At 45.9% G+C, this 22,847-nt stretch overlaps 1 protein-coding gene across 1 annotated transcript in view; it reads right to left on the bottom strand.

Moving 5' to 3' along the window:
- Positions 1-7,180: 7,180 nt before the first annotated feature.
- CTNNBIP1 (catenin beta interacting protein 1) overlaps positions 7,181-22,847 on the bottom strand; it is a 136,140-nt gene continuing 120,473 nt past the window's right edge. The window contains exon 5 of the mRNA XM_085609791.1: positions 7,181-10,788. Coding sequence (XP_085465917.1) covers positions 10,730-10,788 — 59 coding nt within the window. The 3' untranslated portion in view covers positions 7,181-10,729. The remainder of the gene's footprint in view (positions 10,789-22,847) is intronic.

The raw sequence follows: 22,847 nt of genomic DNA on the forward strand, positions 1-22,847 counted from the left end.
TCCCTGGCCTCTCTGTGAAGCAAACATCCACTCAATGGCAACCTTGGCCAGTAGAAGGTTGAGTTCTTGCAGCAAGATTGCAGATGGTGCACGGGGAGTCGCTCTGGCATGGCGGGAAGACAAGGCAGGGAGGAAATGAAAGTTGGGTGCAAGGCGCATCCTTCCGACATGATAAATTTCCAGATGTGGAGGAAATGCCTTATCCTGTATCTCGACAACTGAGCATGGGCATGAGTGGGCAAATAAAGGGGCTTGGCAGTTGATGCAGCAGGGTAAGAAAAGTTAGAGAGGAGTGCTGAACCTTCTGTTGCATTCAATCTCAGCAGCCACCATGACTTGCACAGGTTGGGAGGGCTGGTATGGTCTGTGAGGTAGCCCCTCTAGAGTACCCTCTAAAATTACTGTACTGTTGGTGGAACTGCTTGGTGGCAGACAACAGTCCCAAGGATTGTGCAGTGGCTGAACGATCCTTAAATAATTCAAACTCCGAATCAGCCTGCTCTCCACATGACCTAGAGCCATCAAAGTGTATGTCTATAATCGATGCTTTGACATCTCCTGAAAACTCGGTTGATCACATCCAGGTGTGCCCTCCAATCACCACACTGATGCCACCAGAACTTCTAACACAGTCTGTGGTGCCCAAGCCAGTATGTCAAACATATTTCACTGTGTTGTGCCATCATGAGCTAGCAAGAACCCAAGATCTTCTGGCATGGCTGGCAAGATCATTCCAGCCATGTCCTATAGAGCATGGGTGTACTTGCCCATAAGGCATACTGTGTACAGGATCTTAAAGCTAAACTAGCCAAAGCGAAAATTATCTTCCTGAAGGCACCAATATATTTAAACTTTGTTAGAAGATTGGTCAGGAAGGGGTTTACAATTACCTTATTTGTTGACACCTGTACCACCAGACTTTGAAGTGTAGGATGTCCTGTAAGAAAATTTGTATCACTTGAGGCCAATCCATATCACCTGAGCAGAGAGCATGGTTTGGACCATGTAACAATAACCGCATCTGGAAGAGTCTCACTGAATTTCAAGTGGTTCAGAAAAGGCTGGACGTGGCTGAATGATTTGCCTTAGTTTTAACAGCAGGTCATTTTAAGTCTAGCATTTTGGCTGACCTTTGCAAAACTATTGCAAAAGAGGCACTTTTTTACATTGTGGCCCAGGTAACTGGTCTCGCTCAGACTCTACCGACAAATCCAGTCCAGGTATAGCCCATCACCAGTATAGCGAGAGGAGAGCAGGTTTGTCACCTCCCTCGTCGTCTTCACTGTCATGGGGAACATTTTGCATACCCCAAACAATTTTAGCATCAGATCCAAGTAAGGACTATAGCCTTTATTAGTACTGGTGACGAGACAAAGGATGAGTATAAGAGTTTGGTTACAAGTTCACTGGCTGGGTTTTTCTTATCTAGTAGGGTATCTCGTGCCTGCCAGCGTGGGTAGATTATGACCCAGAATCCATCCACTATTACCTTTAACAACAGCGTTATGGTAATTTAAAACTTTCAAAAGTGCCAATTTCCCTGGCATGCGAACAGATATGGTCTACTGAAGAGCAAAAAGCAATTTCCCTGGTTTGGCATTTCAGTAGAGGTTTCGAATATAAATTTCTTGCACAGAACAATTCAAAGGGGGGGGTGGAGTGGGGATGAGTAAGCTCCTACCAGGACCAGTGCTATTGCTTTTGCATTTTCCTGTTCACTTTCTGAGGAGTGAGGTGGAGAGAGTTCAGGCAGATGGAAGGGCCTTTAGGTAAACAGGGAGCTTCTTTTTTATGAGCTGGGAGGCAGGTTTAAGCAGACTATTTTGAAGGTTGAACGTTGCAAGGTAACGTGTTAGATGAAATATGAATCACATACCTGGGGTGAGGCGTCGGTGCATTCTGCATAAGCGTCCCTCCAGTCTCCAAAAAACACGTCAGATTCCATCCCGGCTTCTTAATTACAATAAAAGCTTAGAATTTCTGCAACAAAACTAGTCTTTACAAAATGTAGCACCAGACGAAACTGCAAGCCCTAGCACATACCAGACAGGGGATAATTAACACAATCTAGCATAGAATCAGAAATGGAGAAATAAGTGGTAATTGACGCCCTGTGTGTCGACCCATCTCGCCACTCCCTCGCTACATCTCATGCGTTTGATTGCAAAAGACAAATACCGCATCCACTGTATTGACCGAACCCATATATTGCAATGCAAGTATAGTGTAAGTAGATGGGTGGTTAGCAGTAGTAAATCTATACATAATGTAGAATATGCAATATTTTTGTAGGGCTATATTACCAAACTGTGTACAGTGTCATACAACCCCCCCCCGCCCCGCCTTTGTAGGCCACTAGACACCTCGTTCCTGCATGGTCTTCCCTGGTTTCAAGTACTATTATCTCTCTGGCCCTGCCTTAAGTATATGCCGTTGGACCGTTTCCAGGCCTACTGTTGGTGTACTTCAGTTTTAGATGTGCTCTGTCCTGCCACACGTCTGTCTGGAGCTGTAAAAGGCAAGAGCTATCTGTGCTTCGGGTGTGAAATGTGTGGTAAAAGGAGGAGTTTGAGGTGTGGTCTCCCACTAACCGTGGCTTCATCAGCAACAAAGGAGGCGAGCAGCTTTTGCCGTGGCAGTCATGGTCATTATATTTATGCCAATTAAATAAAATATCGCTCAATAAAAAAATGTTTTTTTAATTCACTCTCATTACTACAGTGCAGCTTCAGTGACTTGTGAAAACATTTGTTTTTCTCACAGATTCATGTCCGGAGTAAATTTCCAATAGGAAAGAAATAGAGTCATGCTCACAAAGCCTAGCTCTACCGACCTTTCCACTGCACAGAATTAACCCTTGGGCTCTGGATATGGTTAAGACAATATTTCTAATAGATACTATATCTGCCAGCAATCTTTCACTTGACGAATATCCTACAGGCACCAGACTGGATCTGAAAACTTTCCTCGCAACTGCTCTTCGGCATTTTCATGTGGCACTAGTCACTATGCAGCCTCAGTCGTGACTCCACTACCCCAGAATCTGATAAAAGAAGGCACCATTTTGTATACAGGCAACTCCTATTTTTGCCACACAAGTCTGTAGTTCCTCTCAGTGGTACACTCTCAAAATCTCTCAGCTTTTACCAGTGACTAGGTCTAATGTTTCCTTCAAGGTTATAAGGGTTCAAACCAGATCATAGATGCCACAAGATGTCCTTGTATGACCCACATGATATCTGCATAAGATCCTAAGGTCCAAACATGCCTACGACTTCTCATCAGCGATGCATTGGAGGCCAACACGGAGCGAGAGTTCAAGCTATGTTCGGCCAAAGCCTGCTAAGGATATGCTGCATTGTTTGCCTTCAGGTTAAATCCACCTACAGTGAACAAACTCCTAAAAGATCGTCCAACAAAACTACAAAAATCAGTCTTGCTCCCAGAACTGTTCAGAGTCTCACTGCCATTCCCTAAAACAGGGCTCTCCTTTATCATCAGAGCTCAATCCTGCATCAGCAACTCTGTACCAACCCTTGACATACTATGCCACTCAACTAGGATGGACCAGCTCCAGCACGTTAGGGGATTCTGGCATCTAGGGCTCTGGTACCCCACGACATAGTGCCTCCAATGTTCAAGGTTTGGCACCGCTTTTGACAAAACCTGTACCATCCAAGACGCTGCCACCAAGAGGCGACACCTACAATAAAAACACAGTCCTCAGCAGATTTCGAAAGCCCCTTCAAAACCATTACATTTGCTGAGTATTATACAAGCGGCTAAAGAAAAAGTGAGTACTTCGTTGTTAAATCTTTGGAATAACACTTCTCTAGGGGCCCAGAGATTTGCCTGCCTAAAGGAACTCTTCTGGTCTGACTCTGCGGCTCGTGTTCGGCCAGACAAAGACTATGGCCTTAAAGAGAATGATTGAAAATCTAATAACCTCCTTCTCTCCTACATCACAGACGCTGACCCCTTCTTGGACTTCCTAAACACACATGGCCTGGATACATCTCCTGAAGAGGACATCCATACCCTACTGGACCCCTTCATAAGAAGCCTCTTTGATCACATAAGTGATACATAAACCAGCAAAAGTACTAAGATTGGTTTTATTCAGTACTAAAGGCAATATCTATCATATTGACACAAATCTGGAAACCTTCCTGCAGTCACTGGACTGCTGCTACCCTTCAAAAGGCGCCACTGGAGCCTGTACTGACTGCCTGTGAGAAACACGTCTCAGACCCGGCTACAACCTCTTAGTCTACACAGGCGTGCATCTTGTGACCCGAACGTTTTATGACTACCTCTCTCACCCGAGCCTAGTGGTCCAAGCTTCCTCTGCAAAGCTGAAGCCAAATGCTTTACCTAGAGTTTCTCAAGACCAAGGGTCGAATAGACTGGACTCTAATGCAAAAAGTCTTTGCTTTTTGTAAACTTGCCTGTTGCACCGTGTATCTCATGTGGCACCAAGACTTACAGGAGCAGAATTTTTTTTTAATGAATTTACCTGACCCCATAAAAAAGGCATTCTATGATCTTAGCACTCCCAACCAGATCCTGAAGTGCAGCCTAGAGGCCATGAACTCTATTGCTTGATCCATGTTGTAACCCTAGAATTTGTTCGACTGGCCAACTCTGGAGACGTCCAAGCAACCTTCACAAACCTACTGTTTGATGGCAAGTGGCTGTTCTGAGAGAAGGCCGACTCTTCATTGGAGCGCTTCAAAAACAGAAAAGTCATGACGTACTTACTGGGTCTAGCATACCTGGTTAAACATTGCCACCAGTACAGAAGATTTTAGTCTGATCCAATTGACAACAATAGATGGTTTTCTCAGCTCTGATACAGATTTTTGACTTTGTCATTTCAGATCTGCACTGGAGATGTGTTCTTCCAATCTGATCTGCAACAGTGGATGTATCCCTCCAGTCAGCTGGTGAGTCAACCCTTCAGCCCTCTGTAGTTGCAGGCTCATTCAGTTACCGACACCTAATTGCTGGGCTAAGCTACTCATCTGGGTTACATCATGATGCATGTTGCAGACTGTTCATCTTGCCCTGAAGGTCTTTCTCCCATTTCAGGGAGTGCCATTCAAATTCTGTAGGACTATACCACCATCGTCCATTACATCAACAGACAAAGGTTTGTCCGATCATGGACCCTATGTTGTGATGTGTGTTCCGCTACAACAAAATACACTGAATTTATCACAAACTTAGCAAGAAACAAGAATTTCACAAAAATCAACTCATGAAGTACATCATAACCGAGAGCCCACCAGCTTTTGCTCTAGGTAGCCAGATTCTTTTCTACACGCCTTTAGGAAAGGGGTGTACTGAGCATGGCAGGGGCATCAGTTATGGTGTACGTTGTGTGGTGCATACTATAAAGGCAAATTTCAGAGATTATATGTTTTCTTCTAGTTTACTGAACCATTACTAATCTTTAACCAATTTTTCAGTGAAATAATCTATATGTGCACGTATACATACACACATATATGTATATTATACAGTGGCAGTGGCACTGTATAGTTAGATCAGTGTTTCCCAGGAAAGGCATTCTTTTTTTTAATAGCTTTGACGCCATCTGACAAATCTACATGGTAAGTTTTGCACTGGGGGGGGGCCACTAAAAAGGGGAGGTCCCAACAATTTTCCATGTTATTTCTCAAAGGAACCTTTGCTCTACAATACAGAGAAAACAGCCAAATGGCTGAATGGAATTACCCAAATTTGGCAAAACGTTCGAGCTTTACTCAGAAAGTGCGCTTTTGTGATTGGCTGAAAGGATTTACATCCGTTCACAAAATGGCTCAGAAAAGGTTAGATTTATGGACGGTTAGTAATGCAGCATACTCGTGCAATACCAAAATATGATTAGGCGGGTGAGCTTTTGCTTCAGTCAGTCATTTCAGTACAGAAATGAACGGACAGGCAGGACGCAACACTGAACAACATATTTTAGCTGCCAATACAGGACTCCGTCCCAGAGTCTTCAAACAAAAAGAAAAATTAAAGTCCATATAAGGGGGCAGGGAGCACATCCTAAACTCACTGGTGTAGCTAGACCTTTTGCTGCGCAGCGGTCCCGGGTAAAGAGCGCTGAGGGGGATTAATTCTGCGATCGTTTGCCATCCTGCAACTGTCGCAGGCCACAGGGGAGGCTGCCACTGCCCCCAAAACTCGTGCAGCCCAGGGCGGACCGTCCCCCCACTTGCTACGCCACCGCCTGACCCACAGGGCCATGTGGGTCAGGATCCTTTTTCAAGGAAAAATTAAATGTGTGTGTGTGTAGATAAACCTGTGCATAGCACCACTGTACCCAGGATGGCCTCCCTAGTGGTACTGCAGTTGTGAACTTTATTTAACAAAAACAAAACACCCAACCGCCATTGTGCAGATCATGTACCATGCACAGTGAGGGTTTAGGTGCAAGGCTGGTGGTGGTATGTGTGTGTGTGTGTTTTGGATGCCCACAGGGGGTGGGCACAGTCCCGGCCCTGCAACAACCCCCTGTTGAACACAGCTGAAGGCTGTGCATAGTAGGGGTTGAAGGGGATTGAGGGTTGGGTGCATGGCCTGGCTAGGACCTGCGGGCAACAACTAACCCGCTCCACTAGCTGTTCACGACCAGAGGCACACGACTTAGAATGTCATATTGCGTGCCAAAAAACAAAATGACTTATTGTTTTTTTACATTGGCACTGTCCACACAAAAGCTACACAAAATGCAAACCTGCAGAAAAATTCTGCGTACATTTTCCACTATCCAAGTATATAGCAAATGAGCAAGCAGGGTGCACTGCACTCCACGGGTTTGTGCTTAGGTTGGTTCTATTAGTTTGAAAATGATTTCCCTTCTCACAAGTGGGCGACTGTAGGGTGTCTGTGCAGGCGATGCGGTGCTCTGCAAAATGGCACAGATGTGCAATGGCTCGGAAGTAGGTTCCAGCAGACGGAGGCTGTTGCTTCGGTGCTAATGTACTACTACAAAGAATTCAATTAACCACGCTGACGCACTTACAAACACATTAGTTGGTCGCACCAAGTCAATCTCCAATAATATTATATGGAACTCAAGATGGTCCAGATATTTCAATACCATAGCATACCTGTGCTTCAATTGTAACCATGCCCGGCCTCCCAAAAAATAAATCGGAAACACGGCTAGCAATTAAAAAATGTATTGTTACTTTCCCAATGTTACATTTTCAGTTGAATGGCGAAAACACAATGATCAGGGCAAAAGTTCTGCCCTGTGAACATGTTTCAAACTGATTTGGATGGAAGCGAGAGCATAGGTCAGAGGTCACAGATCGTGCCGATTCAGTCAACAGAATATGATCTGTTCTGCGTTTGACCTGTGACAGATTCAGATAGCATAATTCCAAGCACGCCCTAGAACCCACCTCTGCTCTACAAATTGCACAGACTGTGCTGCTGGCCACATTTTGGGACCGCTGCTGATCCGCAATATTTAGACTACAGGTCATTGTTGCCGCTGTGCAGACGAATTGTAGTTTTTTGCTGGCAGCGGACTGCGGCTGGATGCATTAAGCTGTTCCTCTTGCACTAGCGTAGCTCCCAGCGACACTGCAGGACAACGTGAAAATATCTATCTGTTGCCATGTGCCGGGCAGTATGCACATTTTTGACAAAACACTGCAATTATTATATACTCCATTCTCACCGGTTTGTTTCAGGTCTTAAAGTTCAATGGCAGATTAGAAGTCTTTACAAATGCTCATTTGTGTTCCACAATTTGACTCAAGTCGTTTAAAAAGTCATGTTAAGCTTTTATATTTCTCATTGGACAGCCATCCTCAATTCTCTATCAATCAGAGCATCTAGTAGGATAATGGTGACTTTAAACACTGAACACCTTGGAGGGCCATGTGAAAACAAGCATGATAGCACAAAACGACTGCTGGTGCTCATCATATGCTCAGTACATTCGTTGTCTAAATCTAGTGTCACTTGCCTCCTCGTCTGATGCGTCATCACGAGATGGTCTTTTGTGATTAAAGGCTAGCATTTTTCACTTCAGCAACTTCTTATACTTTTTTTCCAACCTCTTGATTCTTCACCTCTTGGTACCTCATGTTGGAGCCACAATCTCCATATCTAAACTCGGTCTTTATCCATATTTCTAGTGTGTGAGCCGAGTCAGGAAACCCTTCATATCATCCACAGTTTAAGAATGCCATATTTTGAGGGAAACATTTAAAAAGGTTAATGTTGGGTGCTTGATCATATGACCAACCACACCACTGCCAAATATTGTCTCCTCTCAAAACCTTTGTTTTTATACAAAATGGTGAGCAACCTCCATCTGAAGGACAGACCGAGGTCCTGCTAAGGACTGAGGCAGTGCAAAGCTAATAGCAGATATTTTGGTAATTGCTATCCATCGTCTTTTTAGGCAAGCATCAAGCTACGTTCCGGCCAGGGTACTCCGCGTGCAACGTTTGCATATTAAAGTCTCAGGGAACATGTTCAAGTTTGGTATTGCACGATTCTACGACACAATTGCTTAATAAGTCGCCACTGGGCACAGTTTGCATAAGCATCTGTCCACATATTGATGAGGCTGACTAAATAATTAACAGGCAGACTCCGCCATTATGAGGACCCCTTTTACCTCCGCTTCCACCTCAGTCCGTGAACGCCACTCGTGTCTTTTGTGCACATTTGACATTACCCTGTTTTCCTACTCGAATTGAACCCCCTCGCACCCCTTTACCCTGTCGTGGGGCTGCTGGGACAGATCACCCTGGTTTTAATGTGGATAAGTCTAAAGAATGTGGCCCTCCTCCCATGGACATGAAGCAGCCATAGTACATCAAGAGAAGGAAATCACTGCATCCGGGAAGCAAATATCTAATAACCACCAACAGCAGAAGAGGACTCTTAACAAGAAACCAGGAATGGATGACTCCTGATAAATGTAGAGCACAGAAAGTATGAAATTAATGTGCTGATCATTCATGTCACATCACAGAATAAAGATCCGTGACCGTAGTTACAAGAAGTACAAATCAGTGCACAGTAAGAAGGGGAACCCTGCCCACATTTTTGACTGCTGTTAACTAACAGAGCTGTCAGGAGGGGAAGCTTAAAAAGGGCTTAGAGGAAAATGAACCGATTGGGACTTAGGCGTTGGCTGATGTCCCAAATGAGACATTCCCGTGCTCGAGAATCCCATCAAAGAACACTGACCAGCAGCCCCACCTGCCAGTCATTTTTTCTCTCAGTGTAATTTTGGATTAGGATGCTAAATTTCAGACCTCTTGCAATCCACCCTGGGTAGCTTTCCTCTTGGCTGTCCTCAGTTTGAACCGCTCGTAGACCTTCATTCCAGTGGGGATCATGGTAGGAAAACCTGGTGCCATTAACAATATGTGGAAGAAGGGAATATAGTGACCGGATCGGGGATAATTCACAGGCATAGAAATAGTGAAGTCCTACAAGGAAAAGTCGGAGGAATGCTTCCAGGATTCCTGCAATACCTAAACTTACAATGTTGGGGCACTGCACGTCACGCTCAAAGATATCAGGGTCGGAGGAGCACTTGGAAGAAAAAAAAAATATATTGGAACTGCCTCATCCTGGACAACTCTAGACCACAGAATAAAACTGAAGATCAGAACTTGAATGAAACTAATATGTTGAAACCCCTTTACTGCTAACAAGGCGGCAAACCATACAGTGTGCAGCCAATGTCAAACTATCCGATTTGGAAGTCGGAGCAATAAGAAATGATTGTTTTAAATCTTTCCATCTTTGTTAATGACAGGTCAGGGCTATTGTCACAGGTAACCTATTCCCAACAATAACTAGTGGCAAGGCAAGCAACTAGGACTGCTTCCTAATAGATGAGGTTTCTATTTTTGGGGCGGTAACATGGTCTGTATCAACTGCAGGAGGCTTAAAGAGCCTCTATCTTTAGAGCAACAAATGGCACTAGACACCTGCCAGCCAGCAGCACAAACAAAAACAATCACAGTCCCACAGCCTACTAAACCCCATGTCTCTCTGTGAGTAAAATAAATATTACAAAGCACCCTGGGGTCTTTCAAGTCAGCAAACTCAGCATAACATCAACTGAAGAGAGCAACAATCAGCACATTCATAATACTATTTAAAAAAAATAGTCAATGTCAGCAGAACTCCTGGAAACAATCAAAACTGAGACAGTTTGCAACAAAATGAGCCATTCAAAGGACAGCTCCAGCTCTTCACTTGTGCTCATGAAATGAATACTCCTTAGTTTGGGGCCAAGGAGGAGCTAAGCTGACCAATCTTCTCCGAAGCCGGACTCCAGGCATACTGTTTCAGGGCAGAGGGAGGTGGCTTGCAATCCAATTTGTGAGGGAAAAATTCATGTTGTTGGCGATGAGCTCAAACACACGTGGCATGCTTCTCTCCTCCTCATGTTTTACTTCTGCCAAAACAGACGACATCCGTCTTAAGTCAGTCATGGCAATGCCATCGACGTCTTCTGCGCTTCATGACAGTCCTGAGGAGTGTATTTAAGGAGGAGAAGCTGGAGATGACATTAAAAAAGATGGACCCTCCTCTCTGCAAACACATGGCTCAGTCAAAAATAAGAAAGAAAAAACAGACCACCACTCAGCAGACACCATGGCCAGTCAGAACCCCCCTCCCATCCACCCTTTAAGTCCTAATCGTTTCTTCCGATTTAAGATATTTTGCGTTATTGCCGCCTGTCTTCCGCTTCGGATTTAGAAAACGCCATTACCACGTCCTCTGCACCTGAAAAGCACATGTGAATATAATGAAAAATTCAATAGGATTGATACATACAATTCGTAAAGCATACATACAAAAAACTTCATAAACCAATTGTAACTTAATTCCTCAATAGGTTAAAAAAAAAACTAAATCAATAAGGATAATGTTTCATCCTTAAAATGTACACAAACAAACCTAAATCTATATTTATATATATTCGAAAGGTAACAGAAATCTCACCCAGCACTAAACTCTCAGATCACTCGGTTACCTTTTAGTGGGCAGGCTTCATATAACCAAGAACAAGATATAACTGATTATCTGAGACTCAATCTGAAGTGCATTTTCATTGTCACAGATGGACGTCAAATTTGATATGATTCTTCATGACAAATAATACATGCCAACCAGGATTCTTCATACAGAGTAATTTATAAGAGGCAAACACTTATTAACGAATAATCGCTTCTCCGGGGCTCAAATATAAGATTCTGAAAAAATGAGTTACTGTGTTCAAAAATGTGACCTTCCAATTATAGTTATACGTCCTGCTTCAACTGCTACAGTTAAGTGCAGCGTCAAATCAGGATGCATAACTTTGAAGCACGAGATACCTTTATCAAGGGGATAAAGCTATTGGAGCAAGGCTATCAAGATAGTTCTATTTGTATTCATAAGTGAGACCTCTCCGATTGTAAGATCAAATTATTGAGCAGAGGGATATATTTTTTCAGAATTTGATATGTGAGCACTGAAAAAGCAATGTTTTGCCAAATACATGTTGGCTGTTACCAATTCCTCTGCATGAAGCATCATGGGTGTTATGTTTTATTTTGTATGAAAAAAATCATGTCAAATTGTACAATTATCTGTGACAATGAGAAGACATTTCTCAAACTGCACTGATCTATGACAATTACAAGCAATGTTCACGGTTCAAGGACTATATACTGTCTCTCAGATAATTCGTTTTTATAAAGGGAGTGTGGGGAGATATATATATATATATATATATATATATATATATATATATATATACACACACACATATTTAAATCTATCCGGTTTTGGTTCCCTCACCACAAAACAGAGTAGACTTCAATGCGGTAAAGTTTTTCTTTTATTTCTCGGCCAGCCTTGCACAACGCGTTTCGGTCGTCTCAGTGACCTTGGTCACATGGTAATTACAAAGGGACATATCCCAGACTGACTTTTTTAATCCCATGAGCCCGACTTCCACTGAAGACAGACTCTTGACAGCTTCATACTACTGCAGGCTGATTGATTTTTCCAGTTGCATGCAATTACATATATAATTTGATGTATCTCCTAACATAAACGTGAGGAAATTGCACATTTACCAGTTCATACACTGTAGTACTTGGCACACTACATAGGTCTATTTTATACAATTAGGCATTTTTAAATTAAATTAAACCCATCTACCAACAGAAATATCGGGCAAGTGCCCATGGTACCTGTAACTACAGTTTCATAATTGTTTATTATTGCCTCCCTTCCGCACTATTTCCTAAATTAGTGATATCGTTTGCTGCAACAGATATTTAAGTCATTGGGCTAGTGCCCCAATGTAATCAACTCTTCGCTACTCCCTCATTTCATAACTCCATATGATACGGTCAATTGATTTTTGTGATTTCCAACTTACAGGTTTAATCTTTTCAGTTCTTCTATACACTTAGTTCCCCTCAGCGCTGAGTTGTGTTACTGTTACTATCCTCATTTCCCCACTATAGGCATGAGTGGAATTCTCCATCAAAATTCAGACTGGTCAGAGCCTTGCTATCAAGTGTCAGGATTTATCTGGTGTCTGATTCTCGCAATTTGCAAGCCCGGTCACCCCCTCTGTTGTCAGCTGGCACTGAATCAATTACAAAATACCTGACTTCTGTAGGGTCCTTCTCATGCACCAACTCACAGTGCCTGGCCACTGGGTATGTTATGTCCTCCTTAACTATGGCCCTCATGTGCTGAAGGATTCTCCTGTGGACCTGCAGCGTGGTATTGCCCACATACTGCAGTCCACACTCACACATCAACAAATACACTGCGAACTCCGTCTTGCAATTATAGGATCCCATAATCCTCCTATTTTTTCCCTCAAAATGGAGTCCACCGTGTCTTGGCCTATGCTGCACGCTTTGCACCGGTTGCACTTTCTGAAACCTGGGGGTGATTTAAGCCAGCTCTCTCCCCGTTCATTTTCTGGACTTGTTTTTACAATTGCGTCTCTTAGAGATGAAGCTCTTCGGTAAGTAATCGGGGATGTCTAGGTAATGTTTACCAATCACAGGGTCAGTTTTAACCAAGTGCCAATTCCTGTTGCACAAATCCCTTAGCTCCCTATACAAAGTGTTATAGGTGGTCAAAAACCTTACCTGGGGATTCATTTCCCCCTCCCTTGCCTCTTTCTATGAGAATAGGATTCTTTCCCGTCTTTTCCTATTGGCTGCCCTTCGTGCCTCCTCCACCACCCGCTTACACTATAGCCTCTCTGGAGAAATCGTTGACACATCTCTTGACATTTAGTCAAATCACTTTTGGTGCTACAGTTCCGGTTTGCTCGTAGCATTTCCCCGCAAGATATACTCATCTTGGTGTGTTTGGGGTGGAAACTTGTGGCATGCAGTGTTGTGTTGCCTGCCGTGCACTTGCTATGGAGTCTAGTTTCTAACTTCCCCCCTTGCAAAAATATGCTGGTGTATAGAGACGTACTGTCGAGTGCTATCAGCACGTAAATCAGATTTCATTGGTGTGTCGTAAATCATTTTGAGGAAATCACTACTATCCCCTTACAAATGACGGTAAATTCGATACTAATGGTTTCAAGAAAAAGTCGATATACCTTGAGGTGTTTCCATCATGCTCCCAATAGCTGATATAATCGGGCATCCTGGGGGGCAGCTCGCATTTTTATGTATTTTTGGTATCAGTTAAAAGACCGGTATTCTCGGTTTATCATTCCTGAGAATTCTGAACTCATCATCCAAGAGTATTCCCTCCATTCTACACCATTCTAAATCCTGTACAAACTCCACCTGTGCCTTTGTCATTACTTCTGACTTACATTGTTTGTAACAGTCCCTCTGTACCTATTGTGTGCGAGCTTCTTGCAGGTACAGGTTAATTAGCCACAACACCACGTAGGCCCCTTTATCCGAGTTCCGTACTATCACATGTTTGTTCCTTCTCAATTTAGATACTAAGTCAAATTACTTCCACTCCCTGGCACTTTTCTTTACTCCACTTTCATTTGTTTTTCCATGGATTCTTTTCAGTCCTTCAATCAGTGACTCATGGAAAATATCTATGTTATCCTTGACTGCAGTCGGTGTTATTCTCAAGGGAGGTCTAAACGGTGTGATCGCTGCTTCCCCGATCCTGAATTGTAAGCTCACTATCCGGGTCTTCATTCCCCGATTCCAGCTGTCTTAATTTTCTCAGGATGGACAGGCCCGCACTGGTTGTACCTCCTGTTGTTGTTGCTTGTTGGCTCTATTCAGCCCTTGTTCTGGGGAGTTTTTCCTAACTGGGGTGGATTTTTAGCAACTTTAATTTCCTGATAAAAAGTATCAATCCTTACTTGTGGGTAATTAAAAGTATTTCTTGGGCAGTCCAAGCTTTAAGAAGTCTTTCTCTGTTGCCTCTGTTGTTAGGGTTAGGTCCGATAGATTTACAATGGACTTCCCACTGTCCGTTTCTTTATCTGTTACTTTCTGTTCCATGTCTTTTTGGTATTTCCGTTTTGTCTTCCTGTCTCTTTGTCGTTGCTTCCTCCTTCTGCACCTCCTCCTGTCGGCTTTTGCGATTTTGGATTCCTTGGCCTCAACGTTGCTCTTCTGTCCAGTCTTAAAAAATCCAATTCGTCAGACATGGTCATTTGAGGTTACAGAATCCTTTTGCACCTGCTTAGGTCCTCGTTGCTCGTTCCAGAGAAGGCCCCTAGGGGCAACAGCACTTATTGTGCCACCCTTAGAGGCCCTGTACCCTGACACACACACACACTGCCTTTGCAGGCTGAGTGTCTGGGTGCAGAACAAAACAAAGAGTCGACATGGCACACATCCCTGTGTGCCATGCCCACAACACACTGCCCTGGCATACCTCAGTCACCCCTCTAGCTGGGTGCCCTATGCCAGAGGTGTGGGCATAGGTGCATGAGCCCTGCGCCCCTACAGTACCCAGGTCCATTCCTGGGAACTGTACGTGCAGTGCTGCAATTAAGAGTATATGGTGCTGGGAGGTCGTCAACACGAACTCCACAGCACCATGATGGCTACACTGAAGATTGATACCAAACTTCTCAGCACAGTAAACCCACCCGGATGCCAGTGTGGGATTTACTGTAAGATGCACGACAGAGGGCATCATAGAGATGCCCCCTGAACCAAACCTACAATCCAAGTCTTGTCTGAGGGGCTGCCTAGGCTGCCACACAGCAGACATGTTGCTGGACCCCTGGGTAGAGAGCCATCTGCTCTCCTGGGCCTGCAACAATGCACATCCTGGGTGAGGTGCGAAGTCTCCTCACCCAGGATGGGCAGGGGAAGCTTCAAAGGCATTCCGCCTTTGTAAGCTTCTCCAGGCCCCTTGCTGTACCCAGCAACTGGCCCCTACCGGTTCTCAGCCCCCTCTCTGGCAGGAAGACTGGCCGGAAACCCCAAGGAAGGACAGGGGGTGTGCCAACCTCTGCCAACCCCACCCCTCAGGTGGGCGAGGCGAGGAGAAACACGTACCCGGGCTCTCGCCATCTTGGAGATGGGGAGCCCTGCCCAATCAGGACTAGGCCCCTGCCCCCCTTCCACAGGAGAGTGGCAGGATAGGGGGTGTACCCACCCCAGGGCAGGGACCCAGTAGTCCCTGCCCTTTACCTACCTGTAACGCCCCTAAATTTTGTATTTAGGGGCACCCTGAACCTTCGTTCCTCAGATTCCAAAATACAAAGAAGAGCAAGAAGAAAGAAGACCTGCCGTGCAGCTGCTAAGAAGAGGAAGACACCAACTGCTTTGGCCTCAGCCCTACCGGCCTGTCGACCCTCGAACCTGCTCCTGCTACATCCCGGCACCTCTTGTGGCCAGCAACGTCACAAACCCCGGCGGACATGGCTACCTTTTGGCTCTAAGCACCTGGGACTTCCATGAGCAGAAGCTCTGCTCAAAATCAGCTTCTAATCCCTGGCATCAGCCCGGAACCGCGAACCCTGCACACTCTGCACCCGCCAAGCCTGGCCTGTGCCGGAGTGAACAAAGACCTCGAGGACGACCCCCCGGCGACTGTGACCCGAGTCCGGCACCCAAGGACTTCCCTTGACGCACCTGCAGCCTCAGAACCAGGTACACCCCCAACCGCGATCAACAGAGGGTAAGATTTCCCGACACCAAAAGGCACCCCTGCACCCGGCGCCCTGCGGCCCTCTGTGCCCAACTCCTGTGTACCTACCTATCCTCCAACTACCCAACTTACCTCTCGAAGTGGTGGCGGCACCTGAAGAATCTTCGTCCCCGAGCTTGCAGCCTTTTTTCAACCAGGAGCTTTCCCATTGAAATCAATTGAGCGCCCGAAGGCTCAAAAGCCCCCTGCATCCAGCCACCCGAGTGGCCCTGGCAGTGTAACCTCTACACCTATCTACTACCCCATTTGCCCTGAGCAAGTGACCAGGAGCCCAGCTCCCACAGTCGCGTGGCCTGCTAATCGGCAGCCACCAACCAAGGCCCCCCTGCCCCCCATAGGATAACATTGGGCCTAACTCACTCTGCACCCGGCTGCCCCTGTGCCGCTGAGGGTGTAACAACTGTACTTACCTGACCCTGGGAGACCCCCGAGTCTGTGCCCAGAACCTTAACTCTGCCAGTCTAGTACTTACCCAAAAGCCGATAACTCAATTTTCGCCATAGGGTAACATTGACTGGTTTCTTCTGAAATTTCTTCTAAGTGTGGAGTTTCTAAAACTTAAAATATTCACCAAAAATCAGCCGAGTAACGAAAACGAAAATACTCACCTGCTATTAGGAGAGATCCCAGTGCTGGATCTTGGTGCCCAGCACGGACCCTGAAAAATATTCACAACCGTACTTACCAGTACCCCAATTTTCTTCCATAGGAAATCATTGACTGTTTTTCTGTGAAATTTCTTTTAAGTGTCGATTTTTGCAAACTTCAAATATTCTTTAAAAATCGTACCAACTGTGAAAACTTAATTACTTACCTGTTTTAGATAGAGGTCCCAGTACTGAGTCTAGGCACCCAGTACTGGATTACAAAAGTAACGAGAACATACTATACCTGCAACTTGAATTTTCTTCCATAGGGAATCATTGACAGTTTTCTATGAAATTTCTTCTGTCAACTTTTAAAATAGCAAAATATACCCTAAAAATCACAACAGTAACTAAGTCGACCTTTATCACTTGTTTCTAAGAACTGTCCCAGGGCTGAATCTAGGATCCAGTCCTGGAGTTACAAAAGTAATCCTGAAAGTAATCTATTGCAAATAACTTAAAACTTCCATTGAGCTCAATGCATTATTGGGTTTAAAACCGTGTTGCCTATTGCAACAACCTGTAACCAGTATTTACAAAAGTCAATTGCATATTGCAAAAGTATTTACCTAAAGCATCTCATTCTGAGAAAGTATATTTTAATACCAATTGTTGGTTCTGAAACAAAACAACCATATATGTTTTATATAAACCATTGGCCCAGAGTTCAGTTCTTGAGTGTGTGAGACCATTTGCTGACTGAGTGTGTACAACAAATGCTTTACACTGTCCTCTGATACTGCCTTACTGCTCGACCAAGCTACCACTTTAGAGAGTAAGGTTATATCTAACTTTAGCCTCTGCCAAACCTCTGGGGACTGTGGACTCTGTGCACACTGTACCTATTTGGGAACAGTATATACAGAGCCACTTTCTCACACTAACTGCAGGCAAATAGGAGATCTGTTGGTTGTAGATGGTCGTATGGACTTCCCAACGCTTCAATCAGCTTATGGTCTCCCTGACACAGGATGCTGGCAATATTTGGCAGTCTCTCATTGGGTTATGCAGCCCTGGCTTCGTCCACATGCTAGCCAGGAGCTCAAACCATTTAAGAAGTGGGTTCTCACTTGCTCGTCGGATAAGAAAATCTTGTCTGATAAGAAAATCTTGTCTGATATATATGCCTTTCTTCTTATTCCGCCGAGTCCCTTGAAACCCACTGCTCGAACCAGAAGGGAGAGTGTGGGCGTACTTTTACAGACAGGGAGTGGAAAGATATTTTACACCGGGCTCAAACTTCCGCCCTCAACACCACTAGTAAGGAGATGTTCCTAAAGATTGACCACTAGTGGCATTTCACCCCAGCAGGATCGCCGTTTGGGATCAGAGCAAACATGGAAATTGTTGGCGTCAGTTTGGTCAATGAGGCACCCTCAAGCATTTTCTATGGCAGTGCCCCAAACTGGAATCTTTCTGGGGAGAGGTACTGGAGGCAGTGAACAATGTATTCAATACTGATATCCCTAGATTTCCTAGCTACGTGCTTCTGGGTCTTCCTAATACGCTCACATATCCATTGAAATCATGTACAGGTAGAGCGATTGCCCTGGCACTGGGAGCCACTAAACAAGTTATCCACTCTAAATGGGGCACGGAGGACATACATACACACTTAGATTGGTTGCACAAATTGTTGGAAATATTGGTAATGGAAAAGTTAATGGCAGTCGCCACACACCACCTCCCGTATTTGACAAAATGAGGCAACCCTGCATTCAATACCTCTCTAAGTTTATTCTTGAGACGATCCATCTTTCAATCCCTTCTGTGTCATAAAACCTGATTCCTTAGTGATGTGACCCTCATTACAGCACAGCGATCCCAGTGAAGCATCTTCAAGGCCACTGTGTCCTTCTTGCACTCCGTGGAGACATGATATCCTGCCTGTCGGCATGTCAATCAATGGCTCCTCTGAAGCAGACGGGGAGGGCTGAAACCTAAAGCTGCATCTGTCCTAACACAATGTGCCCCAAACCTAGCAGTCACGAGAAAGCGTTAATGGATGTTAAAAACCTTTTAACCCCCTAGTGGTTACCTGTTTCAGGCTCAGACTGTTGAGGAACTGCAAGATGCTGTGGGAGTGAATAAACCACTGCAGAAGGCAGGGGAGCCCAGGAGCAAAGCCCGCTACAGAAAGCACAACAGGGGTGAACACGGGGTACAGTTTATATTGATTGTTTAGTATGGCACACACCTCACCAGCCAATTACTTCTAGGTGGTCCTGAGACCAGCAAACTGGAGGGCAAGAGCTGTGTTAATAATCCACACCCTAGCAACCACAAAATGTACATTATCTACAACTGGGTAGGAGAGGGTTTGTGGCCACAATAACTTCCCTTGGACTTGATATATTTAACATAACACTTTCATTGGGAGGCCCTTAATGGGTAGTGTATGGGAAAGGAACGCACAGTATTCTAAACAAGCTGTATGAAGACATACATTGAGGGTTGACTTTTACTTAACCCCTCCACATTGGTGGTGATGGCAATTTCATTTTCAAAAATGTCCTGGGTCGCAGCACTGTGTTTCATCTGGTGTGGATGAGATCTTTTTTCATGTGAACCAAGGCTTAGTGTTTGAAGAGGCGTGTTTTTAGTTCACCCTGAACAGCACGAAGGTGGGCGTATAGTGCTCAGCATTGTGAAGATTGTTCCGGTGCCAAGGAGCAGCTATTGCACAGTGTCTTCTCTCTCTGCTACTGCATCGGCTGTGGGAGAAACCAGTAAGCTCCTTTCAGGAGAGTGGAGCAGGAGGGTGGGGTGATAGTGTTTTGATCTTTTCAAGGAGACAGATGGATAAACATCCTGGTAAGAAATGGTTGTAAAACCCAACTTGCACAGGGAACCAGTGAAGGCTTCTTAGTTGGGTCACTACAGGTAGGCAGTCTTAGCCTGAAATGGGGTGGCCGGCAACATTTGTGTTTTTTTGGGTAAGTCTTTTGATCTGACAGGCAGATAGACCAGAGTAAATAGAGCTACAGTAATCGAGATGATGGGGATTTGTGCGCGGAGGCAGAGGTCTGCATCTCACGACGCCCAGGTTTCTCATCTTTGTTCTAGTGTTTTGGCAAGGGGGAGCCATGGCAGAGTAGTGCCATTTAATTGAGCCACTGAGGTGGTCCTGGAACGGGAATTTCCATTTTTGATCAGTTCAGTTTTAGGCTTTTATGTCCCATCCAGGTATTGGGGGGGCTTCAAGAGATTAGGCAATAACGGATAACTGGTCTTTATTCTCACGAGACGCCGAAGTATAGGGGATGGAGATGGTGGGATGGGATCCACGAGGAGTTTAATATAAATATCAAAGAGCAGGCTATATCGGGGGTGGAAGGTTTAAGTATACTCTGCAGGTAACTGGGCTGGGTTTGGGCGATAGGTCACTTAGTTCATACTCGGGTCGAAGGTAGACAGGTAGGATGTAAACTATAAGAGTGCTCCATTTGTGAATCAGGCCACTGATTGGAGGTGGTGGATTGGGATTTTGTGGTCAACTGCATCAAAGGTGCATGAACGGTCTGGAGCAAGGCCACATAGTGGGAGTACAGGTACCACTGGACCAAAACTTCAGAACACAGGAGTGTGGAATGACTGAAAAATGTAAGGGAGTGGAAGGAGGCCAGATGATCACAAGTAACAAAACGATTCCAGACACAACTGCAGGACAGAGCATGAATGGAGGTATTGCTGCACAGGAGACGGCAGGACATACTGAGAGCGCAGGTACCGGACACGGCAAGGATGAAGGGAGACCTGCAGAACAGGAATTCAGGGGTCAAAAAAATCCCGTTGACCAAAGCAGAGGTGCAGAAATTATTATAGGATCCCCAGCAGTGCAGTAATTATTAGAGTACTGCAAAACACAAAGGTAGTACAGAGACCACTGCAGAGCACTGCTGGAGTACAAGCGCCTCTGAACTGCACATGAGGTGGACGGAACTACCACAGAACCTGGGAGAGTGCAGGAATTACAAAAGAAATGGTGCGCACACTCAATGGCGACGAGGATTTGAAACGGCCCAGCGCTGCCTCCAGGAATAGTCCACGTGGTGTAAGCTGACTGCATCCAAAGTCACCACCACTCTTGCAGGAGCGCGGCAGTGTTACGGAGTGCGGCAGAGGGGGCACAGCAGGACGTAAAGGGTCCCAGCCCCAGTCTGGTCCAGTACAGCAGCGGTGGAGCCCAAGACAGCCCAGCAGTGCAGGGGTAACGCCACCGGGGTGCACGTGGCCAGGAAACTCCATACATCCTGGCGGGGGTCGCAGAAGGATACGCAGGAAGCGGACAGTCCGGCCAGGACGACGACCCAGGCGAAGGGGGCTCCAGCGGTACCAGCGCGTCGAGTGGTTCGAGTCCAGGTACGCGGCGGAAAGGGGCCGGAGGCAAGATGAGTGCTGTATCGTCCTCTTTGCCGAACCCAGTACCCTTCCTGACCAAAGTGGGAGTCCCGGAGATGCCGTGGGAGGACTGGAAACGGTATTTCATGAACTACCTGTTCGCTCTAGAGGAGGAGGACGACGCAGTATTCCCGAGCTCGCGCAGGAAGAGGATACTCCTACATCACCTGGGCCCGGCGGGACAGAGAGTATACGACGACCTGGTGAAGGAAGTGCGGCCCGTAGGGGACGATGACGTGTTTCAACACGCGATTGACGATCTGGACGCCCATTACCGCCCGGCGGTGTGTACAGCCATCGACAGGTACAATTTCTACCACAGAGCGCAGCACAAAGGGGAGACGGTCGACGAGTATGTGGCGGCGTTACAGAAGCTGGCCCTGACGTGCAAATTTGGGACTTTCCAGGAAGAGTTGATCAGGGACCAAATAATTATGCATATAGTGAACACGTCCATCCAGGAAAAGCTGTGGGCTAACGGAGACGCACCCCTTAAGACGGTGGTAGCCATGGTGAAGAAAGCGGAAATGTCTAAGAGGTGTGCAGAGGCGGCTAAGAAAGACCGCCTTCCAGAACAGGCGGTGTGCAGGATAGAAGAACGGAAAAGCCGCGAGGGACAGGTGGCGGCAGAGCAACACAACACGCGGACATACAGGAAGTCCACGACCTGGGGCACGAAACAGCAAGTACAGGGACAAGGGAGCACCAACACGTGCTACAGATGCGGCAGTAATAGACATGCCACCAACGACAAAGGATGCCCGGCGTTCCGAGCTAAGTGTACGTACTGCGGCCTGATGGGCCATTACGAGAGAGTATGCCGAAGGAAATCACCGAGGCAGCAAGTGAAGTACGTGGCACAGGAGACAGGCAAGGAAGATGAGGCCGAAAACCAGGAGGAAGACGAAGAGATCCTGATGATAGAGGATCAGATATTGGGGATAGACGGTGCGGTCGACAAGAAACCAAGATGCGACATGAATATTGGGGGAGTAGGAGTCACAATGGTCGCAGACTCAGGTTCTCCCTACACGATCATAAGAAGGAAGATATGGGAGGAGGACTTTGCACCAGTTACAACACACCAACTGCGTCCCACGGACATTCATCCCGTGACATTTACAGGGGAACCCATACCGATGGTAGGGTATTGCCCCCTAACCTTCGAGTTCAAGGGTAGAACGTGCGAAGGGAAATTATACGTAGCAGAAAAAGGACCGTCAGTGTTAGGATGGAGGGACCAAGGAAAGCTAGGGATAAAATTGAACCCGGGAGGACGCGTACAAGTGCTCATGATGGAAGAGGACCCTGGAGTGGGAGCACGGCAATGGAAGGAGGAGTTCCATGAAGTCTTCAGAGACAATATAGGGAAGTTAACCAAATTTACGCACAAAATAAACCTGAAAGAGGGAGCCCGACCAGTGTCCCACAAAGTGCGAAACATTCCGTTCCGCACCAGGGAGGCGGTACAAGAGGAGCTGCAGAGGTTGGAGGACAACGGGATTATCGAAGCCATCGACAATGCGGAATGACTGGCCCCCTTGGTTGTTGCGCAGAAGCCGAACGGGAAGGTGAGGTTGTGCGTGGACCTCAGAGAACTCAACAAGAACATTGTGGTGG

The sequence above is a fragment of the Triturus cristatus genome, chromosome 1_2 (assembly GCF_964204655.1).
Source record: "Triturus cristatus chromosome 1_2, aTriCri1.1, whole genome shotgun sequence".
Taxonomy (NCBI): Eukaryota; Metazoa; Chordata; class Amphibia; order Caudata; family Salamandridae; genus Triturus; species Triturus cristatus.